Raw genomic sequence first — 22,050 nt, forward strand, 5'->3', positions numbered from 1 at the left:
ATAACCTCATCAACTGTAATAAGAGATCTCAATGAACTATATCGTGTCATAGTGTGGAATTAAAATGAAATCGGCGTTGATAATACTTGTGCGTTTAGTATGTATACTGTTAAAACTTTAAAGTATGTTAAAGAAGATATTAAGATGACCGAGTCACATCTCATTGATATTCTCTCACGGTCACGGGTGGGTTTATGGATGGGTCACATAATATTGAGATTCTTGAAATAAAAATATATTAAACGAATGGCCCTTTCCCAAAAGAAAGAAAATGAAGAATAAGTATTAGTTATGACTTATGAGCTACTACTACATTATATTGTTACTATCCAATATTGTTTATTTTTGTTTTGCGAACATACTATAAAGGCAGGCAGGCACGGTTGTAATTTCTAAAGAAGCACATAAGCTAGGTTGGAGATAAAGTTAATTAATAATCTAAATCATGGATTTTTATACTCCTTACCTAAGAGTTGTGACCTAGTATTGGTTTTAAAAAGACGATTTATAAAATGTTAATCTCCGACTTAAAACAATACCATCCTATATACAGCGTTTATAAATAAAAAAAATGTTGATTTTTATTTTTTACTTTCAATAACAAGTACAGATATAAAAGTTAATTGGATTTTAGATAAAAAAAAGAGATTTGGTATGACAAAGTAAGTTGAAATAAAAAATAAAAAAGATGTTAAGTTATAGTTCATTAATTGGAAATGAAGATGGGCTGGTAATGGTATGGTATGGTATGGTATGGTATGGTCCAGATAGATAGATGGGCTTTCATTTCTTCTGTTAGGGTTGGTTGGTTTGTTTCTTGATCGAATTCAGTAATAATAAACCAAGAATTTGAATTGTTTGTTTGTTTGTTTCAGTTGCTGCTATTCACAAGAGCTAATAAAATCATGGCCATAAGATCCATATCAACAAGAACCACCCCCCTAAGATCCGTATTCACCACCAACCCATTGGGGTTGGGGTTGTTGATTTCATCACCCACCTGCAACAATACATCAGCAAGGTTTATACAGAGCCTCACCGATACTCGCTTTCCTAAACGAAGGCCCCTTTTTAATAATAATAATAATCTCTCCCGAAGGAAAAGGGCTACCTTCAACCCTCCAGGTTTCTTTCTTTCTTTCCTTATTATTATTATTATTATTATTATTATTATTATTATTATTATTATTATTATTATTATTATTATTATCATGTAACAATTAGACTCTTAACTCACACCAACCATCAACAACAAGCCTTCTAAACTACCCAATTGTTTAGGTTCCTTGTGATTCATTTCTAAGTCTTTCTATGTATTGTTTAGTATAAAATATGATTTTTTTTAGTTATTGGAAAATGCAGGGCCTTATGCTTGGGTTAAGCATCTTCCTGGTGATGAACCCATACCTGCAACTCAACCCAATGCTGGAAGTCTTAAACGTAGAAATGAAAAAAAGCGGATTAAACTGCGCAAGGCCTTTATACTGGTACGCCTTTCTCATCTCATCTGCTTTTCTAATTCATTTTCTTTTTTCAAACGCCTGCTTTGCTTTAGTTAATGTGGGCGGACATGAACACCTGTCTCGTTTGTTCACTTCTTTCGTTCATATATTCACTTCAATTTTTAGGTCAGTTATACTTTAATTTAGTTTTTAAAACTTTTAGGCTCAACATATCCTTATTTACTTTTGATGGTTTTAGCTTAGTTATTATGTTCATCATCTATTTTCATTTACGTTCGTGAACCATTTGTTTTTGCTTTATATTGTTAATAATGAACAAACATAAACGAAGGAAATTCTGTTTGTTCGGTCTAAGTTAAACAAACGAACACGAACGTGTGTTCGTTTACAGGCCTAGGCATTTTTGTTAAAAACAGTTTGATTAAAAAGGTCCTTTTAGTTAAATCTTAAGGGATTTTATAATGTAATACTAATAAATAGGAACTTGTAAAGAAAAGAAGATTTAAAATTTTGAGGAAAAAGTGTTTTGTTTTAGATCAAAAAAAGATACCAAAAAATTTAAATGTGTGGCGCAGGCTGAAAAGAAGCAGCGAAAGAGTGAATTGCAGGAAGCTAAGAAGAAGAAGGAAATGAAGAGGATAGAAAGGAAAATGGCAGCTGTAGCAAGGGATAGAGCATGGGCTGAAAGACTAGCAGAGTTGCAGCAGATTGAACAAGATAAAAACAAGGCAGCCGCAGAAGCTATGGCTTAATTTCTGCATCTTCTTAGTTGTAGTCTTTTATTTATGCTGAGTTTTCTCTTAAAAATAATGATTTTGTGATTCATGATTTGGATGTCATCTGATTTTTTTTGTTTCAACGATGCATTTTAATGTGTACTTTTTATTTTTATTTCAGGAACAAGTATAAGTTAGTAGTTTGTGTATGTTGGTTGGTAATAAACTTTTTTCATTTTAAATTACAGGTTGTACTTGTATGTATTCTATTAAGAATCAGAACATACTTGCTATGTAATTAATTAAAGGCACATAGATTTTTTTTAATTTTTAGTCAAATTGAGGTTAGAGGTATGCATGCGTTAAGACCATGGGATTATACGGTTTCAGGTTTGGTTGTTTATGTCCCTAATGTCCCATTCTTCCGAGAAAATGTGAGTTGAAGAGAAAGTTATATCTAGTTAATAATAACTAGGAATAATAAGGGTAAATAAATGAAGCCTTTTTTTCTACGTATCTTGTTAAAAGAACCCATACTGGTTTTCTCAACCGCGTGCTGGTAGGGCTATGTTTATGTTGCGTACACGAAATGCCCGTGCCTATCATTATCATTGGTTAATCAAGTAAGTTTCCCATCTGACAGATACCATTCGACATGAGAGCATGTGTTTCCTCGTTGCAGCATGTATTTGAAAAGGCCGACTTCTAGATTGATATGGTCCAGATAGATAGATTTATTTTTTTTTAGAACAGCAACATAGAAATAAAAGGATCTCCAGCAGGAAGCTGGAGAGAGCCCAATAAAACAAAACAGAATTTAAGCAAGTTTAGCTCAAAACATCAGTAACTCAAAACAATAGATAAAGGAGACTTGATCCAATCTAACCAAGCAAACTCCTTGAGAGAAGACCGATGTTTAATCCAACCAAAGAGTTCAGACTTAATATTTTCCACTACCAAGTCCGTTGACAAGCATCTTTGTTTAAATCTACCCTCGTTCCTTTGCTTCCATATGAACCAAATCGAAGTGAAAATGATAGCCTTCAAAAGCCTCCTTTTCGATCTTAACCTCGGTTGACTTTCCACAGCAACAAGCTGATCAATTGAATCAAAGCCCGTGACATCTCACTCGCACCATAACGAAACCGCTCTCCAGACCTCCTTCGCTCTTTTACATTCCAGAAAAACGTGATCCACCGATTCGAATACCGAGACACACGTATGCATTCGGGAGCAACCGAAACCATACCTCTAGAAATTAGATTAACCGCAACTGGAATTCTATATTTCATAAGCCTCCAAATAAAACAGTTAACTTTAATCGGCATCCACCTATCCCAAAAGCCGTTCGAGACCCCACCAGCCCCATATAAAGCTTCCGCCATAAACCCTCTCAAACGTTGAACCGAAAACATACCAGAACTGTCCCCAATCCATCTCCACGTGTCCGCTTTTCCAGTATGGAACTCATACGACACCACCATTAGCTTCAGATCAGCAATATCCGAAACCATTTCAGAAGACAGTCTGGATCTTGACCAGTTCCAAACAGTATCAACCAACTCCGCACTGACCGTCATCACTCACCAAACAACCTTTATGAAGTTCCAACGCATATAAATCTGGGAACAAGTCTTTCAATGCAAACCTACACAACCAAATATCAAACCAGAATCTAACAAACAAACTTTTCAAATTCATTCCAATAGTGGAAAAACATCTGCCGATTTTATAATATTTTTTGCCAAGTGCTACATAAGGATATCCTTGCCATCTTACCGTCCTCATGTAGCCGAGTCAAGTGAATAGCATTTAAACACAACGACTCCTTTTCTATACGCCATCTCCACCGCCTGCACCCCATAAAGCTTGGGCTTTACAGCATCGGCCCAATTGATAGTGGGCTAGCGGCTGGCCCGTGTGTATGGAAGGAATACAATAATAATAATACCAAACCCTACCTGTTTCCTTCATCTTCATTTCTTCTCTTCTGTTGTGTCTATCATCGCTGAATCTTCCAACTTCAACTTGAATATCGAGGTGCGATTTCTTTTGCTGTTATTATTATGATGATGTAGTAAAGTAATAATCTTATCTCATAACCACTCTTATGTTAGTATGATGAAGCAGTGCTGTTATGTTTTTTGGATACTAACTATTTACATTCTCCATCGATTTTATTTACATTCGTTTCTTATTTATAGGTTTCAGCACCTGAAGATAATAATAATAACAATAATAATAATGAAGAAGAAGCAAAAGGATGCACTTTCCACCTCTGACCTCAAAACCCTAATCCACGACCACGCCCAGTTCTTCGACAAACTAGTCGAATTGATACCCGCAAAGTTCTACCTTCCCGTTGATGACGATTCCAAACCCTGGTTTCAAGGCCTCAGCAAGGTCAAAAGGGCATCTTTGAAGCAGCAGACGCGCGACAACATTAAGAAGGCGCGTCGAGATCGTCTCGACCCGCAGAAATCACAGACCACAACGCTAGACCTTCTCAAGAAAAACATCGCCAATGAAGATGATGATTCGGATGATGAGGAAGAGATTGAAATTAAAGTCAAACCGATTAAGAATTTTGAAGGTGAAACCAGTGTTACGTATGAGGAGTTGCAGCAGAGACTGCATCACAAGCTTGAAATGCTTCATGCAAATCGAGGCCAGGGGAAGAGAACAATGATTATGAATGAGGTCAGAAAGAGGGATAACTACACCGACAAGAAACGCAAGAGGGAAGATAAAGAGGATCGTACCAATGGTAGTGATAAGGTGAATGTCGAGGCTGACGTTGAGTTTGGGAAAGTGAAACTGGGAGATGAGGACGGGAATAATAATAACAATAAGAAGGCGAAGGAGACTTCGAAAGTGAAGCAGTTGGAGAAAGCAAAGAAATTGAAGGAAGCCAAGCAGGTGAATCCGGCGGTGGCCAAGAAGCATTCGTGGAAGGCTGCAACCGAGAAGGCGATGGGAGTGAAGGTTCATGATGACCCGAAGCTTTTGAAGAGGAGTTTACAGAAGGAGAAGAAGAGGCGGGAAAAGAGTGCCGGGAAGTGGAAGGACCGGGTGGAGACGCAGGAGAAGATGAGGGAGGAGAAGCAGGCCAAGAGGAGAGGGAATATAGAAGAGAGGGCGAACCAGAAGAAAGCGAGGAAGATTGCTAAGAGAGAGAAGAAGCTCATGAGGCCCGGGTTTGAAGGCCGCAAGGAAGGGTATATCGGTGAAAAAAGTGGTTAAAAGGTGCATATCCTTGTTTGAATTCTTCTTGTAGCTTCTTATAGTTGATGTCTTCATATGTATTTTGACCTTTGAATTTTGAAGAATTGATATAATGTTGGGAGCTTTGTTTGAATTGCCAATATGTTGCTGAAATTATTTACTTTGGTTTTGTCAAAAGTGGGACGGTAGCTGTCCAATATTATTTATAATTGATTTATCTTTGTAAGTGGCTTTAGATTCTCTAATGATGTTATTATGGTAATGCTAGGGAGTGATAGACTGGTCTGTAATCCTTTATTTAAGATGCTTCATGTTACAAATATTTAGTTTCAATGATGGGAACTTGTTTAGTACCAGAGTGTGATCTAAGCTATATGTTAAAAGTTCATTTAAATACATTTTTTGGTGTTTCAGTTTGCTTTACTAATCTCATTGTTTTAGAACTTCTATGGCTTTCAGTTTGTGGGTATTTCTTCTGGGATATTATGGTCAATTCAGGAATATTTATTAGTTTTTTTTGCCAACTTTTCTGAGTGCTAGGGGTGCAAACAAGCCGAGCTTTTTTGAGATCGATCCTCAAGCAAAGCTCGTTTAGTTATTGGGTCGTTTACACCCCTACAGTGAGGTACATATGTTCAGCTGTGTTTGAGATATTTCACTAGATTGATGACTATGACATGCTGATTGATATTCTTTGATGACTGGTAGTGTTGTGGTGATCACCTGCTAAAGTGTTAACTTTACAGTTTGTCTGTCTTTCTTTTTTTTTTTCTCTCTAACTTTGCTCAATCTTATACTTTTTTTGCTTACTTATGAGAGTAATTAAGAGATGGTTTAGTTCGCATAATCTTTTAAAAGGAGTTGGAATGTTTGATAGTAGTTGAAATTTGTCAGAATTTGTATTAATTCCAATGAAAAACTAGGTTGTGTTTGGTTTGTAAAACATTGGATGAAATTTAAGTGCCATATATCTAAATGGACGAAACTGCCCTTATCCCACCCGGTTCTGAGAAAACTACTGAACTTCATTTGGATGAGGATTGCTATTATTGGAAATTTGGATCAATGTTGAATCACTGTCTTCCGTTCAAATGAAAATCGCCAATCTATAAAATGCTTCTTTTCCAATTGATTCATCAAACTTGCAGAACTGAAGCCATCTCTTTCGGTTTGTATTTGTGATCATGTGTTTGCTTCTATTTTGATTTCTGATGATTCTAGGTTTTGTTTTTTTTAAAGATGCTTTTTTATTTTATTCTCATTGGGGATCTGAAGAAAAAATGGTTGGCACTTTGATTTTGAAGTGAGATGATTATTTGATTCTGATCCTCGTTGTTCAATTTCTCTTTTCCGACTGATTCAGATTTTGAGTCATACAGACTAGTGTTGGAAGAGAAAGAAAGGATGGGTGTTTTGGTAATCTCAAAACATTCCATCGAAAAGTTTATAATTCCATAAGATAAGATGTTGGAAGGAATGTGGTTGATGGATTCAAATGGTGTGCGGTCTTGGACTTTTGAGGAAATTTGGTTTTTTTGTCTGGTCCTGATTGAAATCAGACTAGCCTAGAGCAAAACCGAACTACCTGATATAATGTGGCTTGACAATTGAACTATAGTTGTAGCTTGTGAATGTGTATTTGAATATTTGATGGTAAAAGAGGTCAACTGACTTCATGGTTTTGTTCAAAATATTGAATCTAATTTCATAAACTATTAAGTTATGATGCATTAGAAACAATAGTCCGTTACTTGAGAAGCATTTAAATTGGAAGTACATGAATTCTTTGAATTGGCATGATGCTAGACATATTCACCTAATATGCAATGCATATACATGTCTATTCTTATGAGTTGTAAGATCCTAGATTGACTTGAACGTTTAAGGCACTCGGGGCCCTTTCTAACGGTTTGTTATGGCGTTTACAAATTCACTATAATCCATCTCCTTCACTACTGCAACAATCCAAGTAAACAACACATACTATATTTGTGGCAACACTTGATGGGAAATTGACAGTCTAATTTAAATAGGTGGGATTCGAACACTCGGTCCAACACTTGTACCACATCAGATTCCAAACATCTTTTGGAAATACCCAATTTCTTATACAACAACAAACCTACACACACCATTAAAAAAAACTAAAGTTGTATTTAAAAAACATATATTTGTATGTGAGAGAGCGGGGGCCACGGGCCATCCGTCGGATCGTCAGGAGAAGCATACCGAGTCCGCGTACTTCAACTCCACAATGCTACTCGTCCGCATCCTTTGTGTTTGCTCCTTGCCGTGCAATCTGGGGAAGGGGTACAAATCTCTCCCATTGGAGATAGAGGTGGGCAAATCGGGTTTTTTTTTCCAGCAACATGGAACCGGTTGGTCAACAACTTGGTAGGGCAGAAACTGGTTATGGTCGGTTTTTGACCAGGTTTTTATCGGGATTTGAACGGTTAGAGGTGGAATTGTGTCCGGGTTTAGGTACAGTTTCTTAGAGAAACCGAAACCTGGGTTGGATGAGTCCGGAACTAGGGTTTATGGCCACCTCTACTTGGAGATGCTCTCAATTACAAGCCCATGTTTACATATGACAATGTTACACCGAATGAAGGTTTGCTCGTTGCTTGGCTCGTTTGTTTACGGTTTGAACGTCTATATTAAATACAAGTTACAAGAGTTAATTTGTATGGGCCGGACCTTGCTTGAGTCCAGGCCAGAAGCCCATTCCATGAATACTAAACCCTAACAAATCACATCCACTGTTTTCTTTCTTTTCTTCCTCAGTCTACACCGCCGAGCCGAATCATCAGTTCTTTGATTGAGGTTAGGGTTTGGTTTTCTTCTGCTCATTATTTGTGATATGTATATATATATTCATATTCTTTTTTGTTGCTGGTAAATTATTATTATTATTATTATTATTGTACCTTTACTCTTGTTTTTGATGAATCTCTGCTCTTAAGCTACTTGTATTATTTATGTTTCATTGATGCTCTGATATATATTTTCAATATAAAACGTTTCCTGATGCCTTATGAGTTAGTTGTTCATCTATCAATTGCATTGCAGTAGTCGGTTGTGGGATGGGGACTAGCGATTGCAATTAATATTTGTATGTAATAATTTTCAGTTTTATATTTTTATATGCATGTATTTTATTTTACAAAGCTTGGCTGGAATTTACAGACTGATTAGTTAAAAAGTCGTCTTGATTTTTCCAAACTTACTTGTACTGGTAGGATATCAATAATTTCATAGATGATGTATATGCTATAGATTCTGTTTTCTATAATATATACCATACCATACCAGTTTATGAAGAAGATGTATTGTATGAATGGATTGCTCAGGTCTATCTTATACATGTATAATCTTCACTTACTACTTTTCTACAATCTTATTTTCATTCTCAAGATGGGTCATTTTCATTTGAATTTTCAGGCTTAGTCTTTGTTACCTTTTATACACTACTTACAAACTTGGCGACTCAATTGAGCAAAAAGCGAAAGGTTACTATAATATTAATTAATAATACAAGTTGAACTTATTTCTTCATTTTTACTAATAATTGTTTTGGCCTCAGTTTGTGGCTGACGGCGTGTTCTTTGCCGAGTTGAATGAGGTCCTCACCAGGGAACTTGCAGAGGATGGGTACTCCGGTGTTGAAGTTAGGGTTACACCCATGCGTACAGAGATTATCATCAGAGCTACCCGTACCCATAACGTTCTTGGTGAGAAGGGAAGGAGAATCAGGGAGTTGACTTCACTTGTTCAGAAGAGATTTAAGTTTCCCGAAAACAGTGTTGAGCTTTATGCTGAAAGAGTTAACAACAGAGGCTTATGTGCCATTGCCCAGGCTGAGTCTTTACGTTATAAGCTTCTTGGAGGTCTTGCTGTTCGCAGTTTCTTTTTCTCCCGATATAGCTATAATAATAATAAAGCAGCAGATTGAGCTTGATAAGATACCATTAACTAATATTTTTTGGTTTTCAGGGCTTGCTATGGTGTTTTGAGGTTTGTTATGGAGAATGGAGCTAAAGGGTGTGAGGTATGTATGGTCATTCTTTTGTTACTTTATATGGCAAATTGTCAACTCTGTGTGTTGTTCACTATACTCAGGTGATTGTTAGCGGAAAGCTTAGGGCTCAGCGTGCGAAAGCAATGAAATTCAAGGATGGATACATGGTATCGTCTGGTCAACCAGTCAAGGAGTATATTGACTCTGCTGTCAGACACGTGCTTCTTAGACAGGTTGGGAATCGATATATTGTTTTTATATGTTATCGTTTAGATATGTCTATTATTAACAGATGTTGGTTGGTGTAAAACAAACAGGGTGTTCTGGGTATCAAAGTTAAGATCATGCTTGACTGGGACCCAACCGGAAAGCTTGGGCCTAAAACTCCGCTACCTGATAATGTTGTAATCCATATGCCCAAGGATGATGTGGTTGCACTCCCACCTAAGGAGGTTGAGGAATACAGGCCACCACTTGTGCTTGGTGACGAGCCTTTGCCTATGTCGGTTCCCTTCTAGATTCCAAGTCACAACACTAGATTAGAAATCTGTGGTTACTTTAAAAATTTGCATGTTATAAGGGATAAATTTTGGCTGTGTTTTCTGTTTGAATTTTCTTTTGGGCTTTTAATGTGTACTTATGTTTTGGTGCTGTAATCATACTATTTACTGTTAGTTTAATGGTTTTTGTGTTACTTTAGGGGTGATAATGTAGGTCAATGTATGATACTATAATGTGTCATGTGAATAAAACAAGTTAAACTTTGGTGGGATTAACAGTCAAGAACCATCTCCCTTTTTTTCTCTACCCACGCCCCCTCCCTATCTTGAAGCTTGGTAATATCTCTTAGATTACCAAAGCTTGAAGCTTTGGTAACTCATGATATATAAAATATTGGATTTTTTGTTAATATCTAGAGAGAGATTAACAAAGCTTGAAGTGCGTCAATTACCAGGAATGGATCCAAATAAAATGGCATTTATTGATGAATGGAGACTTCATTTGAATTAACCATGACTTCATTTCTCTTGATATTCAGCATCTCTTTGTGTTGGGAATAACTATTTTAGTTTCTTAGTTTGTTGTAATGGTGTGTTAGCTTGCAACTCATCGAGTGCATAGACTTTTAAAGGAGCATGTGGTTACCTTAAATGTGATTAGTGCTAATTTTTCTTCTCTTTCTATGTTTACTATTACTATTATTAGTTGTTTAACTATTTTTTTAATCAGGGTATTATTATTAGTGATTTTAGTGTAATTGGGGATTAACTTGTTTATCAAGTTAATTTTAATATGAATCTAAATAAGTTGGGTGCGGAGTGCACACTTATTTGATCTTATTATAATTGGAACTTAGGGGCGAAGCGCCTAAGTCATTGGGGTTGCCCCCTTGGCGAGGGTCCGGGGGGCAGCGCCCCTAGTAGCAGGGTCCAAGGGGCGGCAACTAATTCGGAGTTTCATGCGGTCAAAATATTTGGGGACCACAAATAATTTTGATCTGATAGTGTTTATACGACTCTCAGATATCCAAAGATAATCGTTTGTAGAAATTCCCCAAAAAATTATTACTATTATCAGTAATTTACTAATTTTTGTTTTGTTTTCCTTAGCCACACTATATGCTATTTGTATCGTTATTATTTGTTAAAAATGTTTTGAGACATTGGTCTCGATGGGGCAACATCTCTGTCTCCTAGGATAGATTTGATATTGTCTCATCCCACCATCTCAGACTCTACCAATAGCTTGCTATATGTGGGATTTTATTGGACATGTTTGCTTGTAAGGTATGTTGGCTCGGTGACATTGCTCTGTTTGGTTGTGTTAAACTTGAAACTTGTCTTTCTAGACCTTATTATGCAATTTCTTTTAAATCATTTGGGTTTTTCATTATATATATATATATTAACTCAAGTACAGATAAAAAACATTACCAAGTCGGCTGTGGTGACAAAACACATTTTGACATTTGCACAGGTGACTGCCTGCCAGTATAGATCATGACTTAGTTATATACTGACTAACTATAATAATATTGTCACTTACCAATTCTACTGGCCAGAATCTGTAGTGAAGTTTCTTCAATTCCAAATTTCTCAATTTAATATCCAACAACTTATAAGAAACAATAAGCCAACTTAATGAGCTAGCTAGTTAGAATCGAGTTACACATCACTTGACAAATATATTCTTTTCAGAACATGGGTGTATCGTATCTATCGTCTCAGGAGTGCGACGACACTGTGAGCTCGCTATCTTCACAAGTCGAATATTCCCGGGGACTATGTGTAAACATCACACGTGAAAGCTTGGAGTCCTTGAAGTTTTACTGTGGAAAGATACATGATTCAGAAGTTGATGAGATGTATAGCCAACCCATGGTATGGATTGGGAACTATATCACAATAGCATCATGGCTTTGTGTTCTTGCTATGTCGGTCGATTTATTAAACGGTTTCAAACGCAAGAAAATATGGTTTCCCTGTAAGTTCTTCTCTCTCAATGCTACTTCAGTTACCATTATAACGGTCACGATGAAACTACCTATGGATTTGAGTAGTGGGATGCCCGGTTATGTTGACCAAGTAGCCAAGCTCGGAAGCATGGCGTTCACGAGCACGATGATGACTAACTTAATGCCTTCTTTAGCATCCATGGATAACAAGGCACTTGCTGCAAATGTTATAGGTTTGGTCATTCTTGTGATCACTATGATTGTCAATGTTTGCATCCAGATTAGCACCGGCGTTATCAATCATGTTGGTATGGCAAATATCTATATAACTTTAACAATCTTTTTACTCATGATATTGATTTCATCAGCAATAACAATCCCAACTACTAAACAAATTCTAGAAATGAAATATGAAGCAACAAGTCAAAAAGCTCTATATGATCAACATCCACATGATATCGTAATGTCTACTGTTGAGAGACTGAGAAGATATGTGAGAAGGTATTGGGTGATTGCAGAAACCGGTAGCCCTCAGTTTGTGATGGCCAGTAGTCCGTTATCTTTTGCTTCTGGTGTCATTTGTGCGGTTGGTGTATTCTTTTATGTATGTTTTGGGCTGTCAATGTTGAAACAACCTCGTGAAAGCGCGCATGGATCGCAATATAAGTCGACAACGTCTTCAATTCTTGTAGCGCAGTCCACTGGAGTTGTGGTTGGTGCCATTGCCCCAATCTGCAGATGTTATATGGTGTTGAAATGGAAAATTTTGATGAACTTAAAAGTCGAAGAGTATTGGACACAAAAGTTGAATGAATGGAAAGAAAGTGATATCACTTTCACATCAAGTTCCTCTAGATCTAGAGTCCTTGTCCATAATTTGAAACGGAGGATTCTTAATCTTTGGATTATGTTTCAGAAAGTAATTGTGCTATCATGCAAAATGATGGTAATCATGGTTGTGTATTGTTCATTTTGTTGGAGGTGTGTAACGTGTTGCTTTACATCTATTGCTCCAAGCAGTGACGATACCAACGAGGACGTTAGTGGTTACGCTGTGCAACTTGAAGACGGGATTCGTCCTACTCAAGAAACATTGATAGGCGTTTCAAGATCTTTCAATCATTTCATGAAAAAGGCTAGAAAGAAACAAAGCAAGAATCTTTTGAAGCTTGTTGAAAAATCTACTTCATTTGAGGGAGTGATGAACTTTGACAATGATCAAGTTCAACTCTTGTTTTCACCTCGACTCGTGAACACTTGGAGCTTACCAGTAGTGAGCCTAACATGCATTGCAATCACACTTCCAAAGATTAATAAGCGGAAAGCTCGTCGCTTGTTTTCAAGAGTCGGTGAAGGCCTTTTGTACGCGCGTATGGTGGAAGAATGCCTCAACACTGCAAGTGAATATGCAGATATTCAAAAGACAACTGTTACCTTATGGCATGAGGTCCAAGATAACAAGAAGTGGTTGGAGAATAGTCTAGAAACAAGCGGTTTTAAAGGGAACACATCGGTTGAAATTCTTACATGGTTTGTTGATAAAGCACAAGAAATTGTAACAGATATAACAAACAAAAGTTTCAACAGAGATAACCCCCCAAAGAAGTTGATCGCGGCTAATTCAATGTATCGTGTTGCACAAACAGTTATGCTCAACTACCCAAGAAGTATGGGATCCATTAGTGAAATGGAGTTGTTTGATCTGATATGTAGCATGATTGCCGACATATTGGCCGCTTGTCTGACCAACATACCGCTAGTAATAATGAAGAAATGCAATGAAAGCGTGAGTGAAGCTAGTGTCGAGGCTGCAGCCAAGCTTCTTGGTAGTACTGGAGAGATATTAACAAAGCTTGAAGTGCGTCAACTACCAAGAATGGATCCAAATAAAATGGTATATATCGATGAATGGAGACTTCATTTGAATCAACCATGACTTCATTCAACGAGTCAATGGGGTGGCATGGCATCTCTATCTCCTACGATAGATTCAAAATTTGCCCTCATCTGGCTATATTTGTGTTTTTATTGAGTTTACTGATTTGTATAGCGTGTTAACTTGGTGACATACACGGTTTCGATATGTGTTAAAACTTGGAACTTATATTTGCAGACCATTTTTATTATGCAATTTCTTGACCTTATTCAGCATCTAAAGCCTATGTATCTAGTATACACTTTGTGTTTACTTTTGTTTAACCACCACCATTCTATTAAAATTTCACTTGTAGCAAACGCTGCAAAAACTATCTGTAGAGTCTGGCTTCAGTGAGACTCCCGGCATCAAAACCATATCATGACATGACTTGAATAGTGTATTAGAAAACAGAAGGGTTCTCAAGTTTACTTTTGCATATAAACCCAAATTGCATTTTTTTAACTATGAAGTCACTATTACTTTTACTTTTTAAATGAGCAAAAAAGAAAGTATGAAGGAGAAATGTATATTGTTAAAAATGTTTGTTTATAAGTTGCTTTCAGTTTACAATATTATTCAAAAACTAAATGTAAGAAAAAGACAAATAACTATAAATAATTGAGAACCAACCAAAAAGGTTGCCTCCTAAACAAACAACTACAAAAATATACATGAAATGAAATTGTTATTCATTTATTAGAGCTAGCACCATGTGACTTTTGAATTTGCAGTTAGGCGTTGAGTTCGTATTCTATTTCTAATTAACTAATTTTCTCTAATATATAGAAAACCGGCAATATATTTTTCTGTCTTCAACACTGCATCTCACTACAACAGTCTGTTTTCTGGCAGCTTCATAACTAACAGTTGACCACATAAAAGCCATATCTCAGCAGACAAAATCAACTCTCAGAACCTATTAATGAACAATGCCAAACTTAATCGAAATTAATGGATAGTGACCGGGAACTAAAAAGGACGAAACAAAGTTTAGCCTGTGAAAACATTCAGGTTCAATACTGCAACAAAACAAGTCGAATGTAAATGAGCTCGGGGTTCAAAAGTTAAGAGCCAATTTGGGTCAGGTCATCACAGTTGAAATTACTACTTACAAAAATGGTTTAGAATGGTCATTTAAGTGTAATAATTTGCCAGTATGTAAGTTTTTTAAGGTAGTAATTGTTTCAAAAGCAACTTATATTAATTGAGTCCAAATAAAAATAATTTGGTGACCAACAAAGGCAGATGGTTCTCGACTGTTAATCCCACCAAGTCTAATGCAATGACCTACATTATCACTCCAAAAGTAACACAAAATCCATTGGCAAACTTACGTCTAAGGGCTAGCTAACAACCGTCCCACTTTTGACAAAACCAAAGTAAATAATGTCAGCAACATACTGGCAATTCAAACAAAGCTCCCAACATTATATCAATTCTTCAAAATTCAAAGGTCAAAATACATATGAAGACATCAACTATAAGAAGCTACAAGAAAAATTCAAACAAGGATATGCACCTTTTAACCACTTTTTTCACCAATATACCCTTCCTTCCGGCCTTCAAACCCGGGCCTCATGAGCTTCTTCTCTCTCTTAGCAATCTTCCTCGCTTTCTTCTGGTTCGCCCTCTCTTCTATATTCCCTCTCCTCTTCGCCTGCTTCTCCTCCCTCATCTTCTCCTGCGTCTCCACCCGGTCCTTCCACTTCCCGGCACTCTTTTCCCGCCTCTTCTTCTCCTTCTGTAAACTCTTCTTCAAAAGCTTCGGGTCATCATGAACCTTCACTCCCATCGCCTTCTCGGTTGCAGCCTTCCACGAATGCTTCTTAGCCACCACCGTACTCACCTGCTTGGCTGATGAAGGCCCAAGTATTGACGAACAGGCCATGTTATATTTGGAGGCTCATGATCGTGTCTCCAAAGGTGGCCCACGAAAACGGGCATAACTTGGCCCACGAAGCTCCGTTTCAGGCCTATTACCAGTCAAATCGAAGCTTGAGACGAGGAGCCCATTGTGGCCTACGGTGGTTTGGCCCCTGTCCGAAGCCCAAAAACGCCTCCTAAATAAAGTTTTGGGTCTTTTTATATTTTTTTAGCACTTTTTATCTTTTTGTTTTTGGGTTTGTGTTTGGCCCATGGCCCATTTTAGGCTCATTTCGTATTTGGAAGTCTTTTTATATGCTTGTAATGTAATTCCAAAAGGTAGACTTGAATTTTAATAATTATCAATTTTCTCTTCATTTTTCCTAGAACCTTTGGGTGGGATTTGGGATTTTCGAAGTTCTTCACGGGTATTCACCAAATCAACATGATTTGATCTTCATTTCGTTTATACCGCTGCATCAGTTGATATCGGAGCCGAATTCCTGGCTCAATATGGCTCCAAGGAGACAACAGAGACCGCTCGATGAGGTTTACGAACGAGAGTTGGAACAACGATTTATGGCGCGGGTGGAGCAACGATTGGATCAAGTGGTCGATCAACTCACTGATCGAATGGCTGACTTGATGAATCGTAGAAGACAGGTCCCTGAAAACAGGGAGGGGCGGGCGTGACTTCGATAATCCATTTTTTGGTCATGATGGTTCGTCTTTCAAAGAGGGGTACGAGAGGGGACCAAGGCAAGAACCTGGTGATGGCAACCGGCGTTGGGATGCTAGGATCCGAACTGATATCCAGAATTTGATAGGACTAGTTTGGATCTGGAAGGGTTCATTGATTGGTTGGTTATTGTAGAAGAGGTGTTTGAGTTCCGAGAGGTCCTTGAAAATAAGCGGGTCTCTTTGATTGCTACCAGGCTACGTGGGAGGGCGTCAGCATGGTGGCAACAGTTGAAGATGACACAAAATAGACTCGGGAAGTCACGGATCGTGACATGGGCCAAGATGAGAAAGTGTTTGCGGGACACTTTTTTATCTCACAACTTTCAACGGTTGATGTATCAACGTTTGCAGAATCTGAAACAGGGATCCAGGTCGGTTGATGAATATACGACCGAGTTTTATCATTTGATTTCTCGTAATGATATTCAAGAAACCGATGAACAACTCGTTGCTCGGTATATTGGAGGTTTAAGGGTTCAGATCATGGACTTTGTAAATCTTTTTGATCCGTTAACGGTCCCCGAGGCATACCAAAGGGCCTTGGCTTTTGAAAAACAAAACCGTCGGGTGGGCGGTTCGTATTCACCAGCCCTTGCTGGAGGAAATTCGGGGTCGGGTAGTGGAGGACCTCGTGTCGTGCCTAGTCAACAGAGGTCGGGGGCCAACAACACTGGGTCGACTTCTAAAGGGTCTAGTAGTAGCGGGGTGAAGTGTTTCAAATGTGGTGAGACGGGTCATCGACAAGTTGACTGTAAACAGGCGGGTAAGAGGCATTTGCTTGTTGAATCCGAAGATGAATAGTATGAAGAATATGAAAGGGCCCCAGAGTATGATGAAGAACCCCAGTACGAGGAGGAGTTTGTGACCGGTGATGTGGGGGTAAATTTGGTGGTTAGGCGTTCTTGCTATACACCAAAGGCTGATGGAGACGGATGACTTAAACATAATATCTTCCATTCCACATGTACCATTTTGGGGAAGGTTTGCACGTTTGTTATCGATTCTGGAAGTTGTGACAATCTGATTTCTGAAGAGGCAGTCCAAAAGTTGGCCTTGAAGACGGAGAGTCACCACAAGCCTTACAAGCTTCAGTGGCTTAAAAAGGGGGGAGAGGTAACAGTCTCTAAAAAGGCCCTTGTTTCTTTTTCTATCGGGACCACATATAAAGATGATGTTGTGTGTGATGTGGTTCCTATGGATGCGTGTCACTTGTTGTTGGGTAGACCTTGGGAGTATGATCGAAGTATAGAACATGACGGACGATCAAATTCTTATAGCTTCATGTTTGGTGGGGTAAAGATAACGCTTGTTCCTAGCAAGCCTAAACAGCTAGTCACAAAGCAGTCGGGTAACCTATTGACCATTAGTCAGTTTGAAGATGAGTTGGTGGAAGCAGACAATGTGTTTGTTTTGATAGGGAAGCCAGTGGCCGAGGAAGTTGAGGTTCCTGAAGCTATGATTCCTTTACTTGAGGAATTTTCCGATGTTTTTCCTAAGGAGTTGCCTGATGGGCTGCCACCTTTGCGTGACATCCAACATCATATTGATTTGGAGCCTGGTTCACAATTTCCCAATAGGCCACATTACAGGATAAGCCCGAGAGAGCATGAAGAGTTGCGTAGACAGGTTGAGGAGTTGATTTCTAAGGGTCATGTTCGTGAAAGTATGAGCCCTTGTGCTGTTCCTGCTTTGTTAACTCCAAAGAAGGATGGTACCTGGCGGATGTGTGTTGACAGTCGAGCCATCAACAAGATTACTGTGAGGTACAGGTTTCCTATTCCTCGACTTGATGATTTACTTGACCAGATTAGTGGTGCCACTGTTTTCACAAAGTTGGATTTGAAGAGTGGTTATTACCAGATTCGTCTTAGACCTGGGGATGAGTGGAAAACAGCCTTCAAGACTCATGAAGGGTTGTATGAGTGGTTGGTGATGCCTTTTGGTTTATCAAACGCGCCTAGTACTTTTATGCGTGTGATGAATCAGTTGCTCAGGCCTTTTATTGGGAAGTTTGTTGTGGTATATTTTGATGACATTCTTATTTATAGTGCTTCTTTCAGTGAGCATGTCCAGGAGGTTTTGGCCTAGCTTCGCAGAGACAATTTCTATGCAGCAACAAAGAAATGTGTGTTCATGACCCCTAAAGTTTTGTTCTTAGGGTATGCTATTTCAGGTGATGGGATACAGGTGGATGAATCTAAAGTTGCAGCTGTTCAAAACTGGCCAACTCCTACCACCATTACTGAAGTCCGAAGTTTTCATGGACTTGCTTCTTTTTACAGGTGGTTCATTCCACACTTCAGTTCCATTATAGCCCCAATGACAGATTGCATGAAGGGAAAGACGTTTGTATGGACAGAGGGAGCAGAGTTAGCTTTTCAGGTTATCAAGGAAAAACTCACTACCGCACCAATTATGGTATTGCCTAACTTTTCACTAGTTTTTGAACTTCATACTGATGTCTCGAAGGTTGGTATTGGCGGGGTCCTCAGTCAAGGGGGTTGACCAATTGCTTATTTTAGTGAGAAGTTAACATGGGCAAAGTTGAGATATAGTACTTATGACCTGGAGTTTTATGCAGTGGTCCAAGCTGTAAAGCATTGGCGTCACTATTTGTTTCATAAAGAGTTTGTTTTATTCACTGATCATGATTCTCTAAGGCATATTCGCACGCAAGACAAGATATCTCATAAGCACGGGCGTTGGTTAGCTTTTCTTGAAAAGTTTACTTTTGTGGTCAAACACAAAACTGGTGTTTCAAACCGTGTTGCTGATGCCATGAGCAGGAGGGGGAATCTGCTTGTTGCTGTGAGGATCAATGTGTTGGGCTTGGATGTTATTCGTGAGCAGTTAACCACTGACCCGTATTTTTTAGTTGTATTGCAGGATGTGCAAGCGGGTCAGAAGTCAGACTTTCTTTTGCATGATGGGTTTTTGTTCAAAGGGAATCAGCTATGTATTCCTGACTCCAGTCTTTGGTTGAAAATTATTCAGGAGTTACATGGGGAGGGTCATGTTGGTCGTGACCGTACTTTACATTTGGTGCAGTCTTCCTACTTTTGGCCTACTATGAGGAAAGAGGTAGATCGTTATGTCAAAAGGTGTCGAATTTGCCAAGTCTCGAAGGGCACAGCTACTAATGCGGGTCTTTATATGCCTTTACCAGGCCCTTAAAAGTCTTGGACTGACATTAGTATGGATTTTGTGTTGGGATTACCTCGGACTCAGAGGGGTAACGATTCGATCTTTGTTGTTGTTGATCGGTTCTCCAAGATGGTGCACTTTATTCCTTGCAAGAAGACGACAGATGTAGTTAATGTGGCTTAGTTATTCTTTCGGGATGTTTATCGTTTGCATGGTCTGCCATCTTCTATTGTTTCTGACCGGGATACTTGTTTCTTGAGTCATTTTTGGCGCAGCCTATGGAAAATGGTGAACACCCAGCTTAGCTTCAGTAGTGCCTATCACCCTCAAACGGATGGGCAAACGGAGGTTGTTAATCGGTCACTTGGTAATCTTTTACGATGTCTTGTGGGTGATCATGTGAGGTCTTGGGATAAAAAGCTATGTCAAGCTGAGTTTGCTCATAATCATGCTGTCAATAGAAGTACTGGGTTTAGTCCTTTTCAGGTGGTTTATTCTGCTCAGCCACGGGGTCCCCTTGACCTGATGTCACTTCCTGTTCCTGGTTCTGTACCTAAGAAAGTGAAAGATTTTGTTGAGGGGCTACATGAGATTCATAAAGATGTGCATGACAACCTGGTTCGAGCCAATTCAAAGTACAAGCAGGCTGCTGATCAAAAACAAAGACAAGTTGATTTTAAAGTAGGAGACTTTGTGTGGGCTGTTTTAATTAAAGATTGTTTTTCAGTTGGGGAGTATAACAAATTGTCAGCCAAGAAAATCGGGCCAGTGGAGATTGTGCAGAAAATAAATCCGAATGCTTACCGTCTGAAGTTACCAAGTCATATTCGTTGTTTGGATGTTTTTAATGTCAAACACTTGCTGCCATTTTATGGGGATTCGTCTGATGATGAGGTTGCTGCAGATTCGAGGTCGAATTTTGTCTATCCAGGAGGGAATGATGAAGGCCCAAGTATTGACGAACAGGCCATGTTATATTTGGAGGCCCATGATCGTGTCTCCAAAGGTGGCCCACGAAAACGGGCATAACTTGGCCCACGAAGCTACGTTTCAGGCCTATTACCAGTCAAATCGAAGCTTGAGACGAGGAGCCCATTGTGGCAAACCGCCTACTTGTCCAAAGCCCAAAAACGCCTCCTAAATAAAGTTTTGGGCCTTTTTATCTTTTTTTCAACACTTTTTATCTTTTTGTTTTTGGGTTTGTGTTTGGCCCATGGCCCATTTTAGGCTCATTTTGTATTTGGAAGTCTTTTTATATGCTTGTAATGTAATTCCAAAAGGTAGACTTGAATTTTAATAATTATCAATTTTCTCTTCATTTTCCCTAGAACCTTTGGGTGGGATTTGAGAGTTTCGAAGTTCGTCACGGGTATTCACCGAATCAACGTGATTCGATCTTCATTTCGTTTATACCGCTGCATCATTGGCTTCCTTCAATTTCTTTGCTTTCTCCAACTCCTTCACTTTCGAGGTCTTCTTCGCCTTCTTATTGTTATTATTATTCCCGTCTTCATCTCCCAGTTTCACCTTCCCAAACTCAAAATCAGCCTCGACATTCACCTTATCACTACCATTGGTACGATCCTCTTTGTCTTCCCTCTTGCGTTTCTTGTCGGTGTAGTTATCCCTCTTTCTGACCTCATTCATAAACATTGTCCTCTTCCCCTGGCCTCGATTGGCACGAAGCAATTCAAGCTTATGATGCAGTCTCTGCTGCAACTCCTCGTACGTAACAGACTTGTTACTGGTTTCACCTTCAAAATTCTTAATCGGTTTGACTTTGATTTCAATCTCTTCCTCGTCATCATCTGAATCATCTTCATTGGCGCTGTTACTGATGTTTTTCTTGAGAAGGTCTAGCGTTGTGGTCTGTGATTTCTCCGGGTCGAGACGATCTCGACGCGCCTTCTTAATGTTGTCGCACGTCTGCTGCTTCAAAGATGCCCTTTTGACCTTGCTGAGGCCTTGAAACCAGGGCTTGGAATCGTCATAAACGGGAAGGTAGAACTTTGCGGGTATCAATTTGACTAGTCTGTCGAAGAACTGAGCGTGGTCGTGGATTAGGGTTTTGAGGTCAGCATCCTCCTTTTGCAGCAGCAGCTGATTCTTCTTCTTCATTATTATTATTATTATTATTATTATTATTATTATTATGAATGTTTTATTATCTTCAGGGGCTGAAACCTATAAGAAGAAGCATGTATATAAATAAGAAACGAATGTGAACATGGTATCTATTCATTTAAAACACGGGCGGGTTCATATTCATTCATAAAATTAAACTAAAAAAAAACTAAATGAATAACCAGTAACAAGAATAATAAGTTAATCGACGGAGGGAGGGAGGGATATATAAACTGATTAACTGACCTTGAAGATTCGGTGGCGGGAAGAAGAAGAAGAAAAAGATTCGATAGGGTTTTGAGCTTTATTCAAGTTTAGGGTTTAGAGCCACGGTTTATATTATTATCTCTACTACATTTAGAATTGTTAGCAAATCATTTTCC

General features: G+C 38.6%; 5 protein-coding genes across 5 annotated transcripts; 4 read left to right on the forward strand and 1 right to left on the reverse strand.

Annotated features, from left to right (window-relative positions):
- The first annotated feature begins 905 nt into the window (after nucleotides 1-905).
- On the forward strand, nucleotides 906-2,388 carry LOC143637181 (uncharacterized). Its single transcript, XM_077104628.1, has 3 exons — nucleotides 906-1,125; nucleotides 1,363-1,487; nucleotides 2,039-2,388. Exons 1-3 carry the CDS (start codon nucleotides 906-908, stop codon nucleotides 2,213-2,215), a joined length of 522 nt encoding a protein of 173 aa, XP_076960743.1. The 3' UTR covers nucleotides 2,216-2,388.
- A 2,035-nt stretch (nucleotides 2,389-4,423) lies between these two features.
- On the forward strand, nucleotides 4,424-5,671 carry LOC143637173 (uncharacterized). The gene has a single exon (XM_077104622.1). The coding sequence runs from the start codon at nucleotides 4,424-4,426 to the stop codon at nucleotides 5,420-5,422; it is 999 nt and encodes a 332-aa protein (XP_076960737.1). The 3' UTR covers nucleotides 5,423-5,671.
- Nucleotides 5,672-7,773: 2,102 nt separating this feature from the next.
- LOC143637182 (small ribosomal subunit protein uS3z-like) lies at nucleotides 7,774-10,121 on the forward strand. Its single transcript, XM_077104629.1, has 6 exons — nucleotides 7,774-7,885; nucleotides 8,807-8,913; nucleotides 8,988-9,304; nucleotides 9,395-9,452; nucleotides 9,524-9,655; nucleotides 9,740-10,121. Exons 1-6 carry the CDS (start codon nucleotides 7,774-7,776, stop codon nucleotides 9,938-9,940), a joined length of 927 nt encoding a protein of 308 aa, XP_076960744.1. The 3' UTR covers nucleotides 9,941-10,121.
- Nucleotides 10,122-11,623: 1,502 nt separating this feature from the next.
- On the forward strand, nucleotides 11,624-13,813 carry LOC143637183 (uncharacterized). The gene has a single exon (XM_077104631.1). The coding sequence runs from the start codon at nucleotides 11,624-11,626 to the stop codon at nucleotides 13,811-13,813; it is 2,190 nt and encodes a 729-aa protein (XP_076960746.1).
- A 1,392-nt stretch (nucleotides 13,814-15,205) lies between these two features.
- LOC143637190 (uncharacterized) lies at nucleotides 15,206-21,674 on the reverse strand. Its single transcript, XM_077104638.1, has 3 exons — nucleotides 20,963-21,674; nucleotides 15,315-15,641; nucleotides 15,206-15,273 (listed from the first exon to the last, which is right to left on the reverse strand). The coding sequence occupies exons 1-2, from the start codon at nucleotides 21,659-21,661 to the stop codon at nucleotides 15,318-15,320; spliced, it is 1,023 nt and encodes a 340-aa protein (XP_076960753.1). The 5' UTR covers nucleotides 21,662-21,674; the 3' UTR covers nucleotides 15,206-15,273; nucleotides 15,315-15,317.
- Between the last annotated feature and the right edge of the window lie 376 nt (nucleotides 21,675-22,050).

The sequence above is a fragment of the Bidens hawaiensis genome, unplaced genomic scaffold (assembly GCF_021521415.1).
Source record: "Bidens hawaiensis isolate Kalapana, Puna unplaced genomic scaffold, B.hawaiensis_p1.1 tig00008141_1, whole genome shotgun sequence".
NCBI lineage: Eukaryota > Viridiplantae > Streptophyta > Magnoliopsida > Asterales > Asteraceae > Bidens > Bidens hawaiensis.